The sequence below is a fragment of the Festucalex cinctus genome, chromosome 12 (genome assembly GCF_051991245.1).
Source record: "Festucalex cinctus isolate MCC-2025b chromosome 12, RoL_Fcin_1.0, whole genome shotgun sequence".
Classification (NCBI taxonomy): Eukaryota; Metazoa; Chordata; class Actinopteri; order Syngnathiformes; family Syngnathidae; genus Festucalex; species Festucalex cinctus.
In genome coordinates this window covers 18,106,677-18,126,092 of record NC_135422.1, presented here as the reverse complement: position 1 = coordinate 18,126,092, position 19,416 = coordinate 18,106,677, and the positions used below count along the sequence as shown (strand labels likewise).

General features: G+C 40.3%; 1 protein-coding gene and 1 long non-coding RNA gene across 5 annotated transcripts in view; both read right to left on the bottom strand.

Annotated features, from left to right (window-relative positions):
- Positions 1 to 9,639, bottom strand: part of gfra4a (GDNF family receptor alpha 4a) — a 118,410-nt gene extending 108,771 nt beyond the window's left edge. For both annotated transcript variants that reach the window (XM_077538779.1, XM_077538778.1), the window contains exon 1: positions 9,111 to 9,639. Coding sequence is in view for 1 of the 2 variants with exons in the window: in XM_077538778.1 (XP_077394904.1) it covers positions 9,111 to 9,186 (76 nt within the window). In the remaining variant the exon portion in view is untranslated. The remainder of the gene's footprint in view (positions 1 to 9,110) is intronic.
- Positions 1 to 19,416, bottom strand: part of LOC144031527 (uncharacterized) — an 82,919-nt gene that overhangs the window by 15,246 nt on the left and 48,257 nt on the right. For 2 of the 3 annotated variants that reach the window (XR_013287548.1, XR_013287546.1), the window contains 2 exons: positions 18,331 to 18,419; positions 18,009 to 18,153 (listed from right to left, as the gene is read on the bottom strand). This is a non-coding gene — a long non-coding RNA (uncharacterized LOC144031527). Of the gene's footprint in view, positions 1 to 18,008; positions 18,154 to 18,330; positions 18,420 to 19,416 lie in introns of those variants that run through there. The other variant, XR_013287547.1, reaches the window with a different exon arrangement.

Below are 19,416 nucleotides of genomic sequence, written 5' to 3'. Positions count from 1 at the left end.
TGTTCAAGGTCTGATTAGGACACCTCACACTCGCCTCACTTTTCAAGGAAGACCCATTTTAACGCGGCCTGGCCTAAATACCACCAAAATAGATTTGCACCCACTACCAACGTCTCATTTCTTTTTGTCCTCTGTCCACCTCCTTACATTTCAAGCTGACATATTGCGCTCTGCTTCTTTTCGCAATTTAAACCAGTTTCCCATGAGTCTTCATAAAAACGCTCGGAAATTCTTTTCTGAAAATAAACAAGGGATCAAGAATTAAAAGTTGACTTTTTAATACAATTATACAATTTGTAAACAAATCGTTTGGTCCCTGGAGTGCCTGGTCAGCCGTCAAGTGTGAAATGAAACAACCAAGCTTTTTTTTTTCAGTTTTTAGTTTTTATTTTTTTTTAATCTGCCTATTTGTGAAAACGTGTCTTGCAGTATCTGTAAAAAAAATGTCTGTAAAAAAAAGAAAAAAAAAAGAAAAAGAAAAGAAAAGCCGAAAATGCTTTTCATCAATTTTAGTGTTAGTTTTTGACAATAAATGTGTAAAAAAAAAAAAAAAAAAAAAAAAAAAAAGTAAACTACAATTCCCAAACAACTGTCCAACCTTCCTTCTTCTGTATGGACATACAGTAATACCCAAATAAACATGGTACATTTGTTGTTGCTTCAGCATTCCCACAACATATGTTATTACGATTTTTATTCTCCACACATTTTTGCCGCGTAATAAATCCCACATATTCTTCCAATTTACACTGCTCAAATTTCAACTAGCTTCAAAAATTAACGCCTCCCGGGGTATATATCATCAGATTCCACATTACTTACAGTATTTGCACAATTTTAAACATTTAATATAAACTCTTTCCCATTCATTTTCAATGGGACAGACATTGAACTTTTTTCTAAGTATCGCTTTCCACGCCCACTTCCATACATATAACTTATCATCATTACCAGGTGTTTGATACTGTTCGGTGGCACAGTTTGTAAAGCACAGAGTCCAGTAACCAGGAGGTCATAATTTATCTCTCCATTTACTTCATAAGCATTCCACATGCAATCAAATCTTAGCATTCAGCTTTCAGCATTCCCAAGCAATTTCTCCAGAAATTGCACTTAGTCTGGTTTTAATTAGTGTTAATTCAAAACTGATTTCAATTGTTCTGCCCTAATTTTCACTCACGGAGGCAGCACTTCCTCAGATACTGAATTACACTTTGCCAAAACTACTTCAGATTATGCTTCACATTACGAAAGACTTTTCTTTTTTTTTTCACCCCCAGCTTTGAGAACACGACGCGCGCTCACAAAACGAGCTTTGACGGCACGGCTGCAGATAATACTTTTCTGAGACTTGTTGCTACGAGACACCGGACGTCGCAAGTGGCAGTCGACTGGAGGACCTTGAAGCCTCGCCAGCTCGTTCTATTCACACACATGCAAGTTCCCGTGCGGGCGTGTGTACTTAATTGCAACCTTTTCGCCATCTTACAATCAGCCGGCAGCCTTTTCACGACAAAGTTAAACGCGGGGCTCTGCCAGTAAATGGCATATCCTTTAGCAAGGGCAGCCTCATTCTCATCGCCGACATAATTGTCCTTGGATAAAAGCCGGTGGAAAAATGACAGGGTTTTAACATAATAATAAGCAGCGGAGGGGTTGATGGGGGAATGGCAAAAAAAATAAAACCCTGCACCGCCATTGTCGCTGGTGCACTTTGACTCACTTCACACTGCCGAGCGTGTTTATCTCCATTGTGGGCCGCCACTTTGCATGTAATTGCCATTGACGGTCCTTTTTTTTTTTTTTTTTAAACGTAAAGAGAAGTTGCTTTGTCTGAAGGAGATAGCGACACAAAGCACAACGGTTCAACTAGCCGGACAGAAATAAGCTTTAAATGTCAAGGATTTTCCTTTTAAAAAAAGTGAGTCATTTTGTTGAAAGAATAGATGGCAAGTTTGCAAAATCGTTATTTCACCATTCAGGGTTAGCTAACTTGCAAATTATTTTATTCATGAAAGTGCGTGTTTCATTGTCATCGTTATGAAAAGTCGACCCACGAAGCCAATTTGACGAAGCAACATGAAATTTGGTAGACGTTTATCATGAGTAGACTCACAAAAAAATAAATAAATAAATTAATAAATAAATAAATAAATAAAAGGCTAGAAAAACCCTTCCTGAAAAGAGACAGGAAGTGTGCCGTTTTGGTTTGAAATGCCATTTTACTCATTTGCTCCCAAAAACGTATTAATACATTCTATTTGAAATATTACCAGTGTCCCAAAGACGTATTTATACTTTTTTTTTTTTTTTTTTTTTATGCTAGAGCATACAGAAGACTTTGATGCAGCCTCTGAACTGAAGAGAACGGTTGAAGCTAGGGCTAGACCGATTATCGGCTGGGCCGATTATCGCGCCGATATTCAGCATTCTCACAAATATCGGCATCAGCCATTTTGAAGAATCATATGGACGATAATGGATCCAAAAAAACTGTCAACTTCAGGGAACTCATTTAATTTTTTTTTTTAATGTAAATTTTCAGATGGTCTCTGCACCTTCTGTTTTTTTTGTTTTTGTTGTTTTTTTTTTAATTAAAACTAATATAAGTAAAAATTTAATACTTCACATATTTTGAAATTTTGGAATATTTTATTTAATGTAGAAAACAATTGTTTGTTTTTATTTAACTTTTTATGTATTTTATTTTTGAAAATATGCTACTGCCCCTGGGAGATCCCGGAACTTGTTAGATTTTAAAAACAAAGATGTCTATTAACTAAGATAAAAAATAAAATAAAAAATAAACTCCAATATTTTATTAACCCTAAAAGTTGCTCAATAAACAATATGCTTTAAAATTCCAAACAAATGAAGAGCTGAAGTTTGTATTTTTTCCAAATTTTGATGCCAAATTTTCCCTTTTTAGTGAAAATGATTATCGGCTCCAAATATCGGTTATCGGCGTCCTTGACCACTAGTAATCTGTATCGGTATCGGCCCTGAAATAAACACATCGGTTTATCTCTAGTTGAAGCAAAGGTAGTTATTACAAAAACGGCCAGTATATGGCAGCAGAGTATAAGAGAGCAACCATGTTGCAACAAGCTGTTTTCCTCACAGTTTTAAACCGATTTGTGAATAATGATTAAACTTAGCTATATTGCAATGCTAATTGCTGCAAAACGGAAACAGGTAGAAATATACTTTTTTTTTTGTCCTGATGGAAAAAAAATAGACTAAACTTTCTTTTGGTAGGTTCCATGTTTTTATAGCAAAAGAAGACAATATTCTATGGGCCTTGCAAAATCAGTCAAAATCCAGTAAAACAGCTGGGAGCGAAGCGGGTTGGGTTGCTTCAGTGAAAATGGCTTCCAGTGAATGAGTTAAGCTCTATAGCTCCCTTGAGAATGTTTTGTTTTTTGTTTTTTTCCTTACATAGGAGGTGGCCAATTTCTCGGCCAAATGTATGCAAATGACCTCATTGACGTACACGCAAAAACCACCGGCGCAACGGGGCGCATTCTGTAACCTTGCTCTCGCAAGATTTATTTATTTATTGATTTTTTTTTTTGTAAGAGAGCAAAAACGCACATAGCAACGAAAACTAATCAGGTTTGACAGCGCGAGATTTGTTATTTATTTTATTTTTTTTATTATTATTTTTTTTTTAATTGAGCCCTCAAAGAAGCCACTTTGTCATTAGAACGTAAGTAAAGGCATGTCCATCATGAGGAGCCACAAAAGAGTCCCAAGGAGCCAGGCCTGAAAAGACACAGGAATTCTGTCATTTTGCTTTGAAGCAGCAATTTTGTCCTCAGTAGGACAATTTGGCATTGTTTATCATGAATAGTTCGACAAAAGAAAAAGTATATAAAAAAAAAAAAAACATGCCTGAAAAGAAACTGCCATTTTGATTTGAAATGCCGTTTACTCTCTGTAGCTCCCCTGAGACTGGTTTTTTTTTTTTTTTTTTTTTTTTTAAACTGAGTCCTCAACGCCAGTTTTACTTAGCAACGTGAAATTTTATAGGCATGTCCATCATGAGTTCGGCCACAAAAAAAAAAGCCAGGCCCAAAAGGGCATAAGAACTCTGACATTTTGGTTTGAAGCCCATTTTGCCTCAGTAGGACAATTTCATTAGTCACTTTGAAATTGGAAGACATGTTGATCATGAGGAGACCCACAAAAAAAAAAAAGTCTCGAAAAGGTGTGTCTGAAGACACATTGGAAGTAAGCCGTTTTGGCACAAAAGTGCCATTTGAAGGTCACTTTTAGGTGATTTTGTCTGATCGCTACAAAGTTTTAAACTTCACACAGTGAACTAGACAGATGGGTGATCCCAAATTGAAGGGAATATATATGTCACATAAAAAATGATCATAATCATGTATTAACGCAGATTAATCAGACTATTAAATTTGACCACAGATTATCCTTTATCTTGATAGAGGACGGCTATGTTAAAGCACAGGTTGTTCTTTGAGCAATAAACATAATTACATGCATTAAAGTAAAGCAATTAATAAATGTTTGTGTATGATATTCAGAATATTTGTTCATACTGGGGTCATATATTTTTCCATTTTTAAATTATGTAGCTAATTAACTGATTAGAAAATGAGGAGGATGAGCGTGTGCAGTGGATCAAAAACATGACGACATCCTCAATATTAAATGTCGAAAGAATTAACATATAACAAGTGCTCTTCAAATTTGGCTGGCAAAAAATATTCATAAAAAAAGCCTTTTTAATTAAGCGATTAACCGTGATTAATCAAAATTCTAAAATGTGATTAATCTGATTAAAAATTACAATCGTTTGACAAGCTACATTTCAGAGCTAGTGTCACTAAACAGACGAGCGGCCATTTTTTTATTTGAAGCAGCATTTTAGGGGTAATTTTGCACATTTTCATTTGCCCTTTGACCTCCTCGGCCCTTTCAACATTTTGCTCCAGTTGTATTGACGGTGAGATTACACAGACACCCGAGAGGGATGATTGATGATTTCTACCTCGCACGCGCTTTTCTCTTTGACCTTTTCCAGGCCCTCCGCCTTTTATACGTCACGTTTGGTACGCATCAATTCTGTTGAGATGAATCGAACCCGAAGGTCCCCAAACGGTTTAACACACCTTCTGCCTTTCTGCCGCCCTCCTTTGGAAAAGTCTTCTTCGCCAACAAATCGATGAGTTCTGTCCGTCAATTGGAACACAATTGTTGTGCTTTAAGACCTACATTTTACTCCCAGCGTGCCCTTGGACTACACATGAGTCCACTTCTGTCCAACAGGGCATGTGATGATTGATTTAGGACCCCCACCTCTTCAATCAGCATTCAAAGGAAAGACTGATCTATGACCCCCACCCACCCACAAACACAAAAAGCAGAACAAGATTCAACAGAATGTAGCCGACCTTAAGCAAACGTGTGCTGATTGATTTATGACCCTTTCCCAATACAACTCCAAAAGTTAAAAGACAGATTGTTGCATGACCACAAATAAAATGTCCAAAGATGAAAAGGACATACTGATTTATGGCCCCCAAAGCAGAAAAACAAACAGAAAAAATAATAGTGACTACCCAAATGAGGAATGTGCTGATTGACATCCTTTTCAATACATCTCTCAAAGATATTGTTGCATGATCCCGAAAGTATGACACCAATATTTTTTTTAGTGCGCATCAGAAATGTTATTTTCTTTTATATGTGACGTAACAACCCTTTCTGACATAAAACGCAATTATCACCCAACACTAAATTGATTTAGGACCCCCCTTCTGCAATCAGCAATCAAAGGAAAGACTGATCTATGACCCCCACCCGCCCACAAACACAAAAAGCAGAACAAGATTAAACAGAATGTACCCGACCCGAAGCAAACGTGCTGATTGATTTATGACCCTTTCCCAATGCAACTCCAAAAGTTAAAAGACAGATTGTTGCATATAATAAGACGTCCAAAGAGCAAAAGGACATACTAATTTAAGGCCCCAAAAGCAGTAAAACATCAAACAGAAAAACAATAGTGACTACCCAAATTTGGAATGTGCTGATTGTTAAGACATGCTTTTCAATACATCTCCCAAAGATTAAAGGAAGGCTCCTTTAATTTTACATGTATGGCTTGATCGGCAGTAAATAGTTAGTTTAGCTACGAAAAATGCATAAGAGCTGAAGAATACACCCTTATATTGATTTATTTAACTTTTCTTCAACATAGAAGTACTTCCGTGTTGCAACGCCCCCGAGTGGTGACGTCACTAGTGTGTATACTCGCTTGGCGAACAGTAGTTCACGCAGACATAACAACGGGGAGGACACAAACTGTCACTTATGCCTTTGTGTATTGCAAAATTTTGCAAGGCGTCGGCAAGGAAAAACCCGCGAGACCCCCTAAAAAAAAAAAAAAAAAAAAAAAAAAAAAAAAACGACATGAGTAGAAGGACAAGCAGGCGTGCGCGCAGCGAACATTTCAGGCATGAGGACTTACATACAAAATATGTTACAATTTGAGATGGGGTACGCCACACGCCTAATACTAAAGCCCAACGCAGTACCGAGTATCTTTAAAGAACCAGACGTGGGAAATAATCAAGCCGATGGAGGATCTCTGGCGGCTACTTCTGCTAGCAACACTGAGCCTTCACTCTCACAACAGCCGGCACAAATCGAGGTCTCCCTACGGCCACTGAAAGATCTCGGAGAAGCGAAGCAAATGTAAAGCGAAAGGTAGGCATGTTTCGGGGGTGGGGGGGCATTCGTTATTATACTGCACGGACTGTTTTATTTCATAATTCATTTGAAGGTGGCCAACGCAGGGGCACGTCGGCACGTTACCGTAATGCACAGTATTAACAATCGTTGGGGCGGCTGGCTTGACTTCGTCTTTTCGAGTGGCGGCTGGCCTGACCGCAGTGGGACGCTCCGCAAAAAAAGAAAAAAAAAAACAGCTAGGGGAGGTTGGGTGCTGTAACGACGATACATTTAATTTTACTATTTTTTCTTTTTCCTGAAATATTTCGTCAGTTCCACACGTTTTGCATTGCCCGTACTGTGTGTCACATTACCTGTTGGATATTTGCTCCTCCAAGACTTTTCTTCTTCACATCTTTCATCGCAACCAAAGCTATCCTGAGAATGTCTATTTAGTATTGCCATGTTGAATGTCTGATGTTCCAGGATGCAGTTGAGATTGTCCGCAAGGAACCGATCCTCGAGTTTTTTCATTTCCAGACAGCACACATTCATTTGCGGATTGTCCATTCATGTGCAGCTCCCGCACGAACACCACTCACCCCCCGCCTGATTCACTCGTTCGTCAAAGTTTATTTTGTGCCCGAAAAGACCATCTGGCGCCACAACTTTCACATCCAAGGCAGACTTTCCTTCGGTAGAGTTATTTTGTCGTGTTGGCTCGAAGCGATAAGGTTTAATCCTTCCGGGTTTGACGCGAGATGCACGGCTGCGTTGCATAGTGCTTCCATAGTGTAGCGTTTACACACTAGTGACGTAAACATCCGGGTTATTTAGTCACGTGTAACAAACATGCCGGCGTTCGATTCATTTTAACATCGGTTTAAAAGTTATTAAATGTACATAAAAAAATAATCACGTCACCAAATTAATTATTGAAAAAGTAGCAACTTTTTGCTGCTAAAAATGGATCAATAAGTAAAGTGTTCCTTTAAATTAGAAATTGTTGCATGATCCCCTAAATATGACCCAATATATTTTTTAATGTCCATCTGAATGTTATTTTCTTTTACATTTGATGTAACATCCCTTTCTGACATAAAAAAAAAAAAAAGTTGATTTAGGACCACTTGCCAAAGCAAGGGCCAAAGATCACAAGGCAGATTGTTGCAATAAAACCTTGAACTCAAAGCAAAGAGAGATGTATGATCCTAATGAACATATGAAAGTCAAATACATATTTGATTTAAGTGAAATCATGAAAGTATTAAATGATTTAAGACCCCATTTCTTATACAACAGCCAAAGATTACACGATTATTGCATAACCCCGAACAAAACAGTCACCATCAAAGGACAGATTAATGGTAATGCAGTCACATCAAAACATTCAGCCAAAAATAAATAATATAGTACATCCTGATATTCCTGTTTGAAATGTGAAATGTGATTACCCTAAAGAGGAATGTACTGAGTGATTTAAGACTCCCTTCTCAATACAACAAAGATCAAAAGGAAAGACTGATTCGTGAGCAAAATAACGCCGTAAAAGATTAAAACCTGATAAATAACATGCATCAGGATTTTTCCAGTGTGACAGTCATTTCCACAAACTATGAAAATTGTACGTAAAAGATCTCGGACCACCTTCTCAATTCGGCAACCACAAATCAAAAGACTGATTTGCGTGTGTCTAAATGAGGTGCACATCATACACACACATCACATATGCACTCACCCACCAACACGCATGGAAGCATGACAAGCGCGCACACGCGCACACACATACATGTAAATAGCGTGTCATAAATCGCACCGATGCAAACGCGCAGTGCAAGCGGGCGCCCTCGTCCGCCAACACGAGCGCTCGCCTACGTAAGCGCGACATTCGGATGCCAAGGCGACGGCATCCGACATGCGCGCACGCACTCATGTCTCGATCTTGTGTGTCGGACAAACAGATTTGTGAAAAAGTGGTTTTCTCCTTAGTGCGTGTTGCGTGCCTGAAACTCAGCACACACACAAACGCACTTGTACGCACTCTGTTATGCGCCTATATGCATCCACACACGCGCGTCAATCTTGCGTGCCCCTGCGCGTGCGCGTGGGGTCCTGCGTGTGCGTCTCCTTCTGTGTGACGTCACGTGTGCGTGCGCTTGTTTCTGTCTGCCGCGTCTTGATGCAGGGATGTGCGCAAAACACACGCACACACCATGTGTCTGAGGCCAAGAAACGGCGCGCACACGTAATCCGACGCGCACACACCTACACGCACTCTCGACTGCAAAGGTGCGCACGCGCGCGTCTCGCTCAACTCGCACGCGCGTACGTAACAAATCAACAAATCCCCCAACTTGACTCGTGCAACTTTTCAACCCGCGACAATTTGGTCCGCCCGCAAAACTTACCGAACAGGGCGAGGAGGAGCTGCAGGGGTCCGAGAAAGAGGAGGAGGAGGAGGAGGGGGAGGAGGGGGTGGTCCATGGTGGTCAGCGCGGAGCGGAGCGGTGCGAAGCTAAAAAGCGGCGGAGGAGGTAAATCCACACAAGTGCACCAACAGCAGCAGCGGCGGCGGGAGGAGGACGAGGGGGAGGACAGCAGCCGTGGAGGAGGAGGAGGAGAACATCGTGGGGATTTGCAAACAACTTTGGACAAAAAAGAAAAAACCGACAAAAAAAAAAAACGTACACTAAAAGAAAAAAAAGCCCGTGAAAGCAGTTGGCGTTCAAGTGTTTCTCTTCAGCATCCCGGCAAAATTGCTTCCTTTGCTTTGCTTTGCTTTTTCCGCGCCACCTGCGTGCGCCGCTCCGCGTGGAAACTGCGGATGATTCAGTGGCGCGCGCGCGCGTGGCGGTGCACGCTCCCGCCGCTCCTCGTCCGTGCACGCGCACACGCCGGCCGGCCGCTCGCTCGTCTAGTCTCGCTCGCAGTTGCAACCTGAGTGGAATCGATCGTCTATTCCTGTTTGATGGCGTCATAAAAGCAGAGCGGAGGCGGCGCGAAGCTAGGAGGGAGCAAGACAAGGAGATTTGGACAAAAACTTTATTTACAAATCAAAAGGAACAAAAAAAAGAGATGAGAATATTTATTTCAACTCTGTTTGCTTACAAACAACTTGAGGAGCGACTAATTCTCAAAGCAGGGGTAGGGTTTCAAATTAGGGTTCCAAGATGGGGTTAGGTGTGTAAAAAAACAAGGTTAGGGTTTCAAGCAAGGGTTCGGATCGCAAATGAGGGTGTCAAACCTGGTTTAGTCTTAAACCTCGTGGGATAGGGTTTCACATTTGGGCTTGAAGCCAAGGTTAAGGTTTCAAGTCTCACATTAGGAATTAAACCTGGGTTAGGGTTTCACAGTTTTAACCACAGGTTCCAGTTTCAGATGGGGTTAAGGTTTCAAACTAGTGCTTCAAGATTACATTAGGGTTTCAAATTTGGGTTTTGACCAGCGTATCAGTTTGAAGGCTCTCACATTATGGTCTAGAGGGTTTCCAATTAGGGCTTCAAGATCAGGTTAGGGTTTCAAACCTGACTTAAGGTTACAAATGACGGTTTCATGTGATGGTTAGGAACTCAAATTTGGGTTTCATGTCAGGCTTAGGGCTTCAAATTAAGGTTTAAAGCCAAGGTTAGGGTTTCAAGCCTGAGTTAAGGTTACAAATTACAGTTTCATGTGAAGGTTCGGAACTCAAATTCACGTTTAATGTCAAGTTCAGGGCTTCATGTGAAGGTTTATATCCCAGGTGACAGCTTCAAGTTTGGTTCAATTATTCAAATTAAGGTTTGAAACCCAAATGAGATTAGTTTCAAATCCAGGCTAAGGATTCAAATTAGGGTTTCAAGTGATAGTTACACCTTTAAAATGGCGTCAAATTAGTGCTTTAGGCCCACGTCAGAGTTTCAAACTCGGGTTAAGGCTTCAAATTGGGGTTTGAAGTGATGGTTAGGCCTTCAAAGAATGGTTTCAAGCCGACATTAGGGTTTCAAATTTGTGTTTTAGGCAAGCATATTGGTTTGAAGGGTCTCACGTTATGGTCTATAGGGTTTCCAATTAGGGCTTCAAGATCAGGTTAGGGTTTCAAGCCTGAGTTAAGGTTTCAAATTCGGGTTCCATGTCAAGTTTAGGGTTTAAAGGTTTAAATCCCAGGTGAGAGTTTCAAGATTGGTTCAATTATCCAAATTAGGGTTTGAAACTAATGAAACTTGGCTTTTAAAATTAGTTTCAAGCAACAATTGGGATTTCAAAATAGGGTTTCAAGCCAAGGTGAGAGTGTCAAACCTGGGTTAAGGTTTCAAATTGGGGTTTCAGGTGATGGTTAGGCCGTCAAAGAATAGTTTCAAGCCAACATTAGGGTTTCAAATTGGGGTTTTAAGTGATGCTTTGGCCTTCAAATGATAGTTTTAATCCAATAGTGTTTCAAATAGCTTACAATTTAGTGTTTCTAACGTGTTGTGGCTTGTCGTCATCTTCTTCTCGATGTGTTTGTCATGTCTTCAATGCGTTTGTAGAGTGCATAGGCGCCACCCGCAGGCTTGAAGCGGAAGTGCAATATTCCTTTTGAGGCCATCGTCTCGGACACCGATCGTCGTGTACGAGCCCGGCGGGGGTCGTGTGTCTCGTTCCTCACGTTTGCCGTCCCGGCGGACTCGCAAAAGCGGACCCTCCAGGTGCCCGGTCATTTTCAGGCCGCGCGTACGGACAGACGGACCAAGACAGGCAAATGTCACGGCAACGAGCGGAAAACAACGCGTTGGCGCTGAGATGATGGAGCCTGACGTTGTCCAATGACATTTCCCGGCTGACAGGACGCATCAATGTCCATTGCGCTTCACCGTCGGAATTGCGCTTCAATGCTCGTCCTTTCCCACCGCTACCGTTTCCAATGTAAGCTTTCAACTCAGGGTTAGGGTTTCAAAATAGGGCTTCAAGACAGGTCGAGGGTTATAAGGCTTTGAACCTGTAAGGTTTCAAATTGGGGGTTTCAAGCCTCGGCTTGGGTTGTGAATTTGACTGGAGACAAAAATTGGGTTCCAAGCCGAGGTTTAGCGTTTAAAATTAGGGTTTCAAGGCAGATTCAGGCTTTCAAATGAGAGTTTTGTGTCTATGTTAGGATTTCGCTGAGAAATCCCCAAATCCCAAGTGGAGAAAGACGAGCAGTCCCAAAGCGACGCGACAAACAGGGATGTCGTGACTCGGCCGCTGAATTATTGATGACTACAAAAGTTTCAAGCACCCTCCCACAAATGTAGCACCGCCGCCGCCCAGACTTTTTGTACAAGCAGCAGAGGTACAGAGGCAGATCGAGTTACTACATGGAACATATTAGCTGAGAAACAGGAAGTGGAAGTGAATGTAAACCAACACAGTACATCTCAGTCTCTGGCTAGCAGGGAAGGGTTAGGGTCTCAAGTAATAGGTAGGGTTTCAAATTAGTGTTTTCAAGTCCCATTTAGGGTTTCAAGTCAACATTTTGGTTTTCAGTAACAACAGGATTTCAAGACTGGGGTTAGACTTCACATGAGGTTTTCAAGTAATTGTTAAGGTTTCAAATTAGGGTTTCAAGTCCTATTTAGGGTTTAAAGTCTGGTTTTAGGTTTCAAATTGGGGTTTCAAGTCACGTTGAGAAATTTAAGTGTGGGTTTGGCCTTCACATTAGGGTTTCAAGAAAAGGTTACGGTCTCAAGACTAGCATAGGCTTTCAAAGTAAGGTCTTGGTTTAGGGTTCTAAAACTAGTGACAGGGTTTCAAATTGAGGTTTAGTTTATGGTTTCAAACTTGGAAAAGGAATTCAAGAGAGGCTTAAGGTCTCAAATGAGGCTCAAGGTCTCAAATGAGGGTTTCTTCATATTAAATGGTTTGAAGTTAGGGTTTCAAATAAGGGTTGGGGTTTTAAATTTGAGAATCAAGCCTGGGTTCCAATTAAGGTTTAAAGTCACAGTTAGTGTTTCAAGTCTGAGCTTGGGATCAAAACCGGGGTTTCAAGTAAGCGGTAGGGTTTTGAATTACAGTTGAAGCTGCGAGGGTTAGAGTTTCAAGATAGGGTTTGAAGCCTGGTGCAGGTTTCAAATAAGAGTCTCTAATCTGTGTCATGGTTTGAAATTATGGTCTGAAGCAAGAATCTGGGTTTCAAAATCAGTGTTTAAATTAGGGTTGGGCTTTGTAATTCATCCCCCAACTGTGTGACAACTTGGTGGCAGCTCATTTTCAAGTTCCAAACTGACTTGTCGTGTTTTTGTCCAAACGTGACAGACTTGGCATGCGAGGTGTGCGGGTTGGTGGTGAAGCGGCAGGCGCTAGACAATGCGGTGCGAATGGAAAGTGTCAGCGGGGAAACTGCAGCGCGCGTCCTCCTTCCGTATTTGCAACCTCTGCCAGGGTGGGTAGGGTCTTCGGGGGAATTTGTCTCACGGGCAACATAGATGCTATTCATTAGCCTGTCAATGGCGTTTCCCCATTATGTGCTCGCATTATGCTAGTTCACATAGATGCCATTTATTAGCCTGTCAATTGAGTTTCCCTTTATGTGTTAGCATTATGCTATTCCACATAGATAGTATTCATTAGCCTGTAAATGGAGTTTCCCCATTATGTGTTAGCATTATGCTAGTCCACATAGATGCCACATTTGTTAGCCTGTCAATGGCATTTCCCCATTATGTTAGCATTATGCTAGTCCACATATATGCTATTCATTAGCCTGTCAATGGTGTTTCCCCATTATGTGTTAGCATTATGCTATTCCACATAGATGCTATTTATTGGCCTGTCAATTGAGTTTTCCATTATTTGTTAGCATTATGCTAGTCCACATATATGCTATTCATTAGCCTGTCAATGGTGTTTCCCCATTATGTGTTAGCATTATGCTATTCCACATAGATGCTATTTATTGGCCTGTCAATTGAGTTTTCCATATTTGTTAGCATTATGGTAGTCCACATAGATGCTATTCATTAGACTGTCAATTGAGTTTTCCATTATTTGTTAGCATTATGCTAGTCCACATAGATGCTATTCATTAGTCTGTCAATTGATTTCTCCATTATTTTTAGCATTATGCTATTTGTAAGCTTGTCAGTGGAGTTTCCCATTATGTGTTAGTGTGAATTTAAGGCAAAGATGTTTTGTTGTTTTAAGTTTGATGCCGGTGTAGTGAGTGTATTCAAAAGTATTTAGGTTATGATGCCACACTGTAAGTGGCGTTTATTTATAGCACATCTGTGCGTTCAGTCCTCGCATATGACCCTTCGTCTTCTCTCGTCTGGCTTGAGTACAGGTTCGTTCGTTTGCCACGTTTTAAAAAGTTCCTTGGGAGGAAATAAATAGGCATGATGGCGGCCTAATAAATGGAATCATCAGCTGGCTGACGGGTGTCAAGAGAACATCGGTGTGAAACATTTCTCTAGCGGGCTCCTCGCTCCCCCCGCAGCCATCCCTTCTTCTCTCCTTCCTCCAATGGGCTCATTAGCGCGCCGCCGCCGCCTCTGTGCTACGACACATTTATTATTCAGCATCTTTGTGGCCTATTTACCGTGCCGGAGCGGCACACTTTAGCCAAACTCTTGTCTTTACATGTTAGCTTAGTAGCAGCTTCAAGGAGAATTTGATATACGGCCAGGCATTGGTCTAATTAAAGCGTTCCTCGGTCAGGACCTTCGTACGTTTTTTCACATGTTCCTTGCAAGCTACGTATCGCTAGGACGAGTTTGCCTTTGAAAGACCCCCTGAGAATTTTCAAATTGGCCATAAAGTAGCAGCTTCAAACCAGAATGACAGACTTCCCATATTTTTTTAGGAAGACTTTTCGAAACGACTCATAATAGACTTTGCGACCAAATTTGCTTTAGTGGCTGAATTCTCCAAAAACTCTGCATGAGTCTTTGAAGGAAAGGACCTGTACAAAAAAACAAAATGGTCTGCTTCCTGTCTTATCAGGTATGGCTTCTTGAGACTTTTTTGCGTGTCAACTCATGATTGACATGTCTACCAGATTGCGTTGTCAGGGTTACCTATTTTACATCTATTTAACACGACACAAAAAGGAGAGAAGACAGTTCAGTGCTCACGAAGAGAGAGGAGAGCAAATGACTGATACAATTCACTTCTGCACTCTCTGAAGATTCCTCTCCTCACCCTCTCTATTTATTTGGTTTTCCATGCCCTTTCCACACCCCTAATCACAATTATTCCTACAGTGTTGCCAAGTTAAACTGGCATTGGGGGCTGAATTAAAAAAACAAGAATGAGCCAAGTTGTAACTTCATTCTCAAGTTCAAGCAGCCCTCAAAAACAAAATGGCTGAGTTTTAGGCTGGCTTCCCGAGTCTTTTCAGGCATGGCTTCTTGAGACTTTTTTTTTGTGCCTCAACTCACAATTACACAATTACAGTGGCTACTATGGGTCCATGCTATCAGCTAGCAAGTTAGCCAGTATTAGTGAGCAGTCACATTAACATTATTGTTGGAACGTTATCACCGGTGGATTAATGTTAAGTTATAACTAGTGCTGTCAAACGATTAAAATCTTTAATCTGATTAATCACACTTTTTTTTTTGGGTGCAATTCAGAAGTTATTAATTAATTAAACGCAAATTACTTTTGTTTTATCTAAAGTCCCGTCTGGGTGTTTTTTTTTTTTTAAAGCGAAATTTACCGCCGAGCTCACCAACTGGAGTCACCCCGCTCATTTTGGAACAACAGGCGTAGGAAATGCCGTGCATTGACCTCATCACTGACCTGTGCACCCTTCAATGTAACCATCCGCGGTTACGTTCAAGGCTCAAGTGCGGTCAAAAAAAAATAGTGCGATTAATGTGCGTTAATACGTGATTAATGCGACATTTTTCTGTGATTAATTAATCTATTAACGCTTTAACTTTGACAGCCCTAGTTATAACTATAATTTACTTTTTTTTTAACCTTTCACCTTGTATCCACATTTGACAAAATCATATAATTTTACATAGTAAAATATCCCTATATTTTAGTCCAGTTTTAATTAAGTGAAGAACATTTTCGTCTTGTCTTCATTAGTCGACGAAAATATATACTGATTTAGTCCCATTTATTGTTTATTTATGATGGTTTTAGTCTAGTCTAGTCTAGTTTTCGTCCGGTGAAAAATGCGTGTTGACGAAATTATTTTTGTTTAGTTTTTGTTGACAAAATGAACACTACTCAGGGGAGTTAATTATTTTTTAATTACATGTTCGGGCTCTCACATTTATTATGATGACCACTGAGTTGAGTTTTTTATTTTTTTATTTAATTTTTGGATGCAAAACACTATTGCTCTAATTTCCTCACACTATGATGAAGTGCTGCGTGTGTGACTCAGCATGTGTACTTTGTGTGTGTGTGTTGAGTGAGCGTTGCCTGGGTAAATAACAAGCAAGGAGATTAGCGCCGCCGCCGCTGTTTGTCTCGCATACATTTCAAACGGCAAATTCGCCTGCGAAGCGGCTGATTTGAAAAATACTAAAATTTGTTCAACAAATGAATGTCGAAATTGAATTTCGAGGCAGGTGGGCGGGCGCTTAAAGACGGCTCGCGCTGAGCTGCCGGATAAAAAGCTTCGTTCGGCGAGCACGTGGGAGCAGATTAGCGGCATTGTGATGAGTTCCAAATGAAAAGTTGCCAGTGGAGCAGGTGCGCCAACTAGAATGCACCAGTAATAATATGACTCAATTCAAATCCGCAAGCGGCGAGGAACGGGCCGTCGTGCCCCTTTTCCGCAGCCAATCCTCAAAATGATCGTCGGGCTGTGACGCTGTGTTCCACCTCAAATTAGACGGCAAAGGCTTGGAAATTTATAGTCGCTCAGCCGTTTTCTGAATGGGGTTAGTTTGTTTTTGAGTTTGTCAAGGTAAGAGGCCTCTGGAATCAGTGGTGGTTTCTGGCATGCGCAAGACGTGTGGCCGCACAGGCTGGTGACATCAAGATGTGTAAAATAATTGGCCTTTATATGGGGAAATTTGCATTATTATTTGTTTTCCAGCTTTTCACAAGCCACTCCCTCAACATCTAGGTTAAAGGTCACTTATATGTTGTCATTTTACAACATTTTTTATCTGATCATCTCCAAAATTGGTGAAAATGTAGATAGACAGTAGCTAGTTGTTTTACTCGCCTATTTTTGTGTTTGTTGACATTGAACTTAACAAGCTCACCTTGGGTCGAAGTTCATCAGGAGCAAGGTTAAACCGTACCGAATCATAACTCATAAACATAAGATCTTGATAAAGGCTCTCTGGAACTGAAACGGTGACATTGAATGGAATTGAATTGACTGTCATTGCACACGAGTACAGTGTTCCCTCGTTTTCCGCTGGGGTTAGGTTCAAAAAAATACCCGCAATAAATGAAATCCGCGAAGTAGTTAGCTTTATGTTTTACAACTCTTATAAATGTTTTAAGGCTCTAAAATCCCCGACCGCACAATTTATACACTTTTCTCATTGAGGTATTTACATGTTCTCACATTTCTCTCTTGTTCAAACATTGACAATGTTCAAACCTTCATAAATTTTATAAAATGGGTATATTACTGTAAAAAAATATGCAAAATTGCTCTTAAAAAAAAAATCTGCGATACAGCGAGACCGCGAAAAGTGAACCGCGTTATAGCGAGGGAAGACTGTAAAGAGAAACAAAATTCACTTAACGGTTACAACCCGACCAATGAGAACATAAAAAAACCCAAAAGAAACAATGACCGACAGAGGGAGACAGAACAGAGAAGCCTGTCAGGTCGCCAAATGGAGCCCTGATTTTTTTTTTTTTTTTTGATGAAAGAGAAAAGTTTGAAAGAAAAACAATTCCCAAGCTTTGCCCCCATAAGAGAGGTGCACAGTACTGGGATTAGGGGGAAAGTATTTGGTAATAAAAATGAAAAAAACCTTTTTTTCTCATTAAAAAATATCACTATTCACACACACACACACAAAATCAGCCTACAAAGTGACTTTACCAGCCACCCGTTGAACAGGAAGTCTTCAGAATGCAAAGCAGTGATCAATCTCCTTCCACCTGTTTGCCGCCGATTCGAGGGGCGGGGAGGGGGGCGGGGCCCTCAGAGGTGATTGAGTTTTCAGCGGTATTCCGGTTCCGTCATTTTTAATTTTCCCCGTCTGTGCTGGAGCGGAAAGGATGGGAGTCCCTGAAGGATGTGACGCCGGCGTAATTATTTCTCCTCACTAATTAGAAAAGCGTCCGAGTGACAGTTAATTGAATAAAACCTGCGTTCTGCTGCAACCAGCGCGGCTGCTTGGAATACAACACGGAGACACACATGAGCGCACACAAAAAAGTTTGGCCCAACAATTTCCATAGGAGCCAAACAAAAGTAACGAAAACATTTTAAAAGTAAAAAAATATATATATTATCAGCATTTACTAGAGGTCGACTTTATGATCCATGAATGCGATTGGTTCATAGAGAATGACCACCTCATCCTGTTTGGTACAAAAAAAAACAATAATAAATCATTTTCATTCATGGATGCAGAACTTCATAAATGACATCCATGTAACATTATGTAGTAAATGTGGCGGACACATCTACCACCACGTTATCCTACACGATAACGGCTCTGTTGTGCATTTAACAAAACTCACTGCAGCTCTGCTTACCTTATAGCTTGAGCATGACAGTGTTCCCGGCAGCACAGTGGATGAGTGGTTAGCACAGGGATGGGCAACTGGCAGCCCCCGACAACACTCTAATTTAAAACAAACAAATAAATATCTTCAGAAACACTGATAAACAATCAATACAGATGTTTTTGTTTTTTTTTACAGAAAATTGAGAAAAAAAATCTGCAAATTTTTGGATTTCGAACTGCAAATATACTGTAGTTTAGTTAAATGCGGCCCGTACCGTTGAACGTATATATATATATATATATATATATATATATATATATATATATATATATATATATATATATATTAATTTATGTATTTATATTATATTTATTATTTTATTATAATATGAATTATTTTTTTTCATTATTATTCAAAATTATTTATTATTATTATTATTTTGATGATGATGATGATGATTATTATTATTATTATCTTATTATTTTACGGTTAGTTTTATCGTAGATTATTGTGGATTTATTACCTGAGCAATATATCGATAATCGTGGTATCATCATATCGTGAGATAATAGTTATCGTGAGCCTTGTATCACATATTGTATTGTATCGTGAGGTACCCGGAGGTTCCTACCCCTACTGGTTGCTCTTGTTTGTTTGTTTTGTTTACATTTCAATATTTTATGAAATATATTGCAGTTTATTACATCTTGCGACGAAATATACACTGTTAGGCAACCCAAACAAATGTGGTGGACGAGGGATCTTTTCAGTTTTCCTGTATTTTCCCCAATTTTTTTCTTACAATTGCAAATTTCCCCCACTAAATTGGGCCTTTGATGTTCTGCAAGATGGATTCAAGGGAAAAATTGATGGTCTGGTCAGAGGGATGCTGATCACTCCACTCGCGTTACGTCACAAGCATCAGCGTCTTGGCATGGTAACGCTGTCTTTTGAAATCATTTTGACGGGGAGAAAAAAAATTGCAATCTGCGCCATTTGAACTCGACGCAACCTTTTCACGCCCTTGCATCAAAGAATCCTTATGGGTTTTTCTTCTATATCTTTGACATGTGACAGCTTCATCTACATAACTGTTATGCCAGTTTGGGGCTG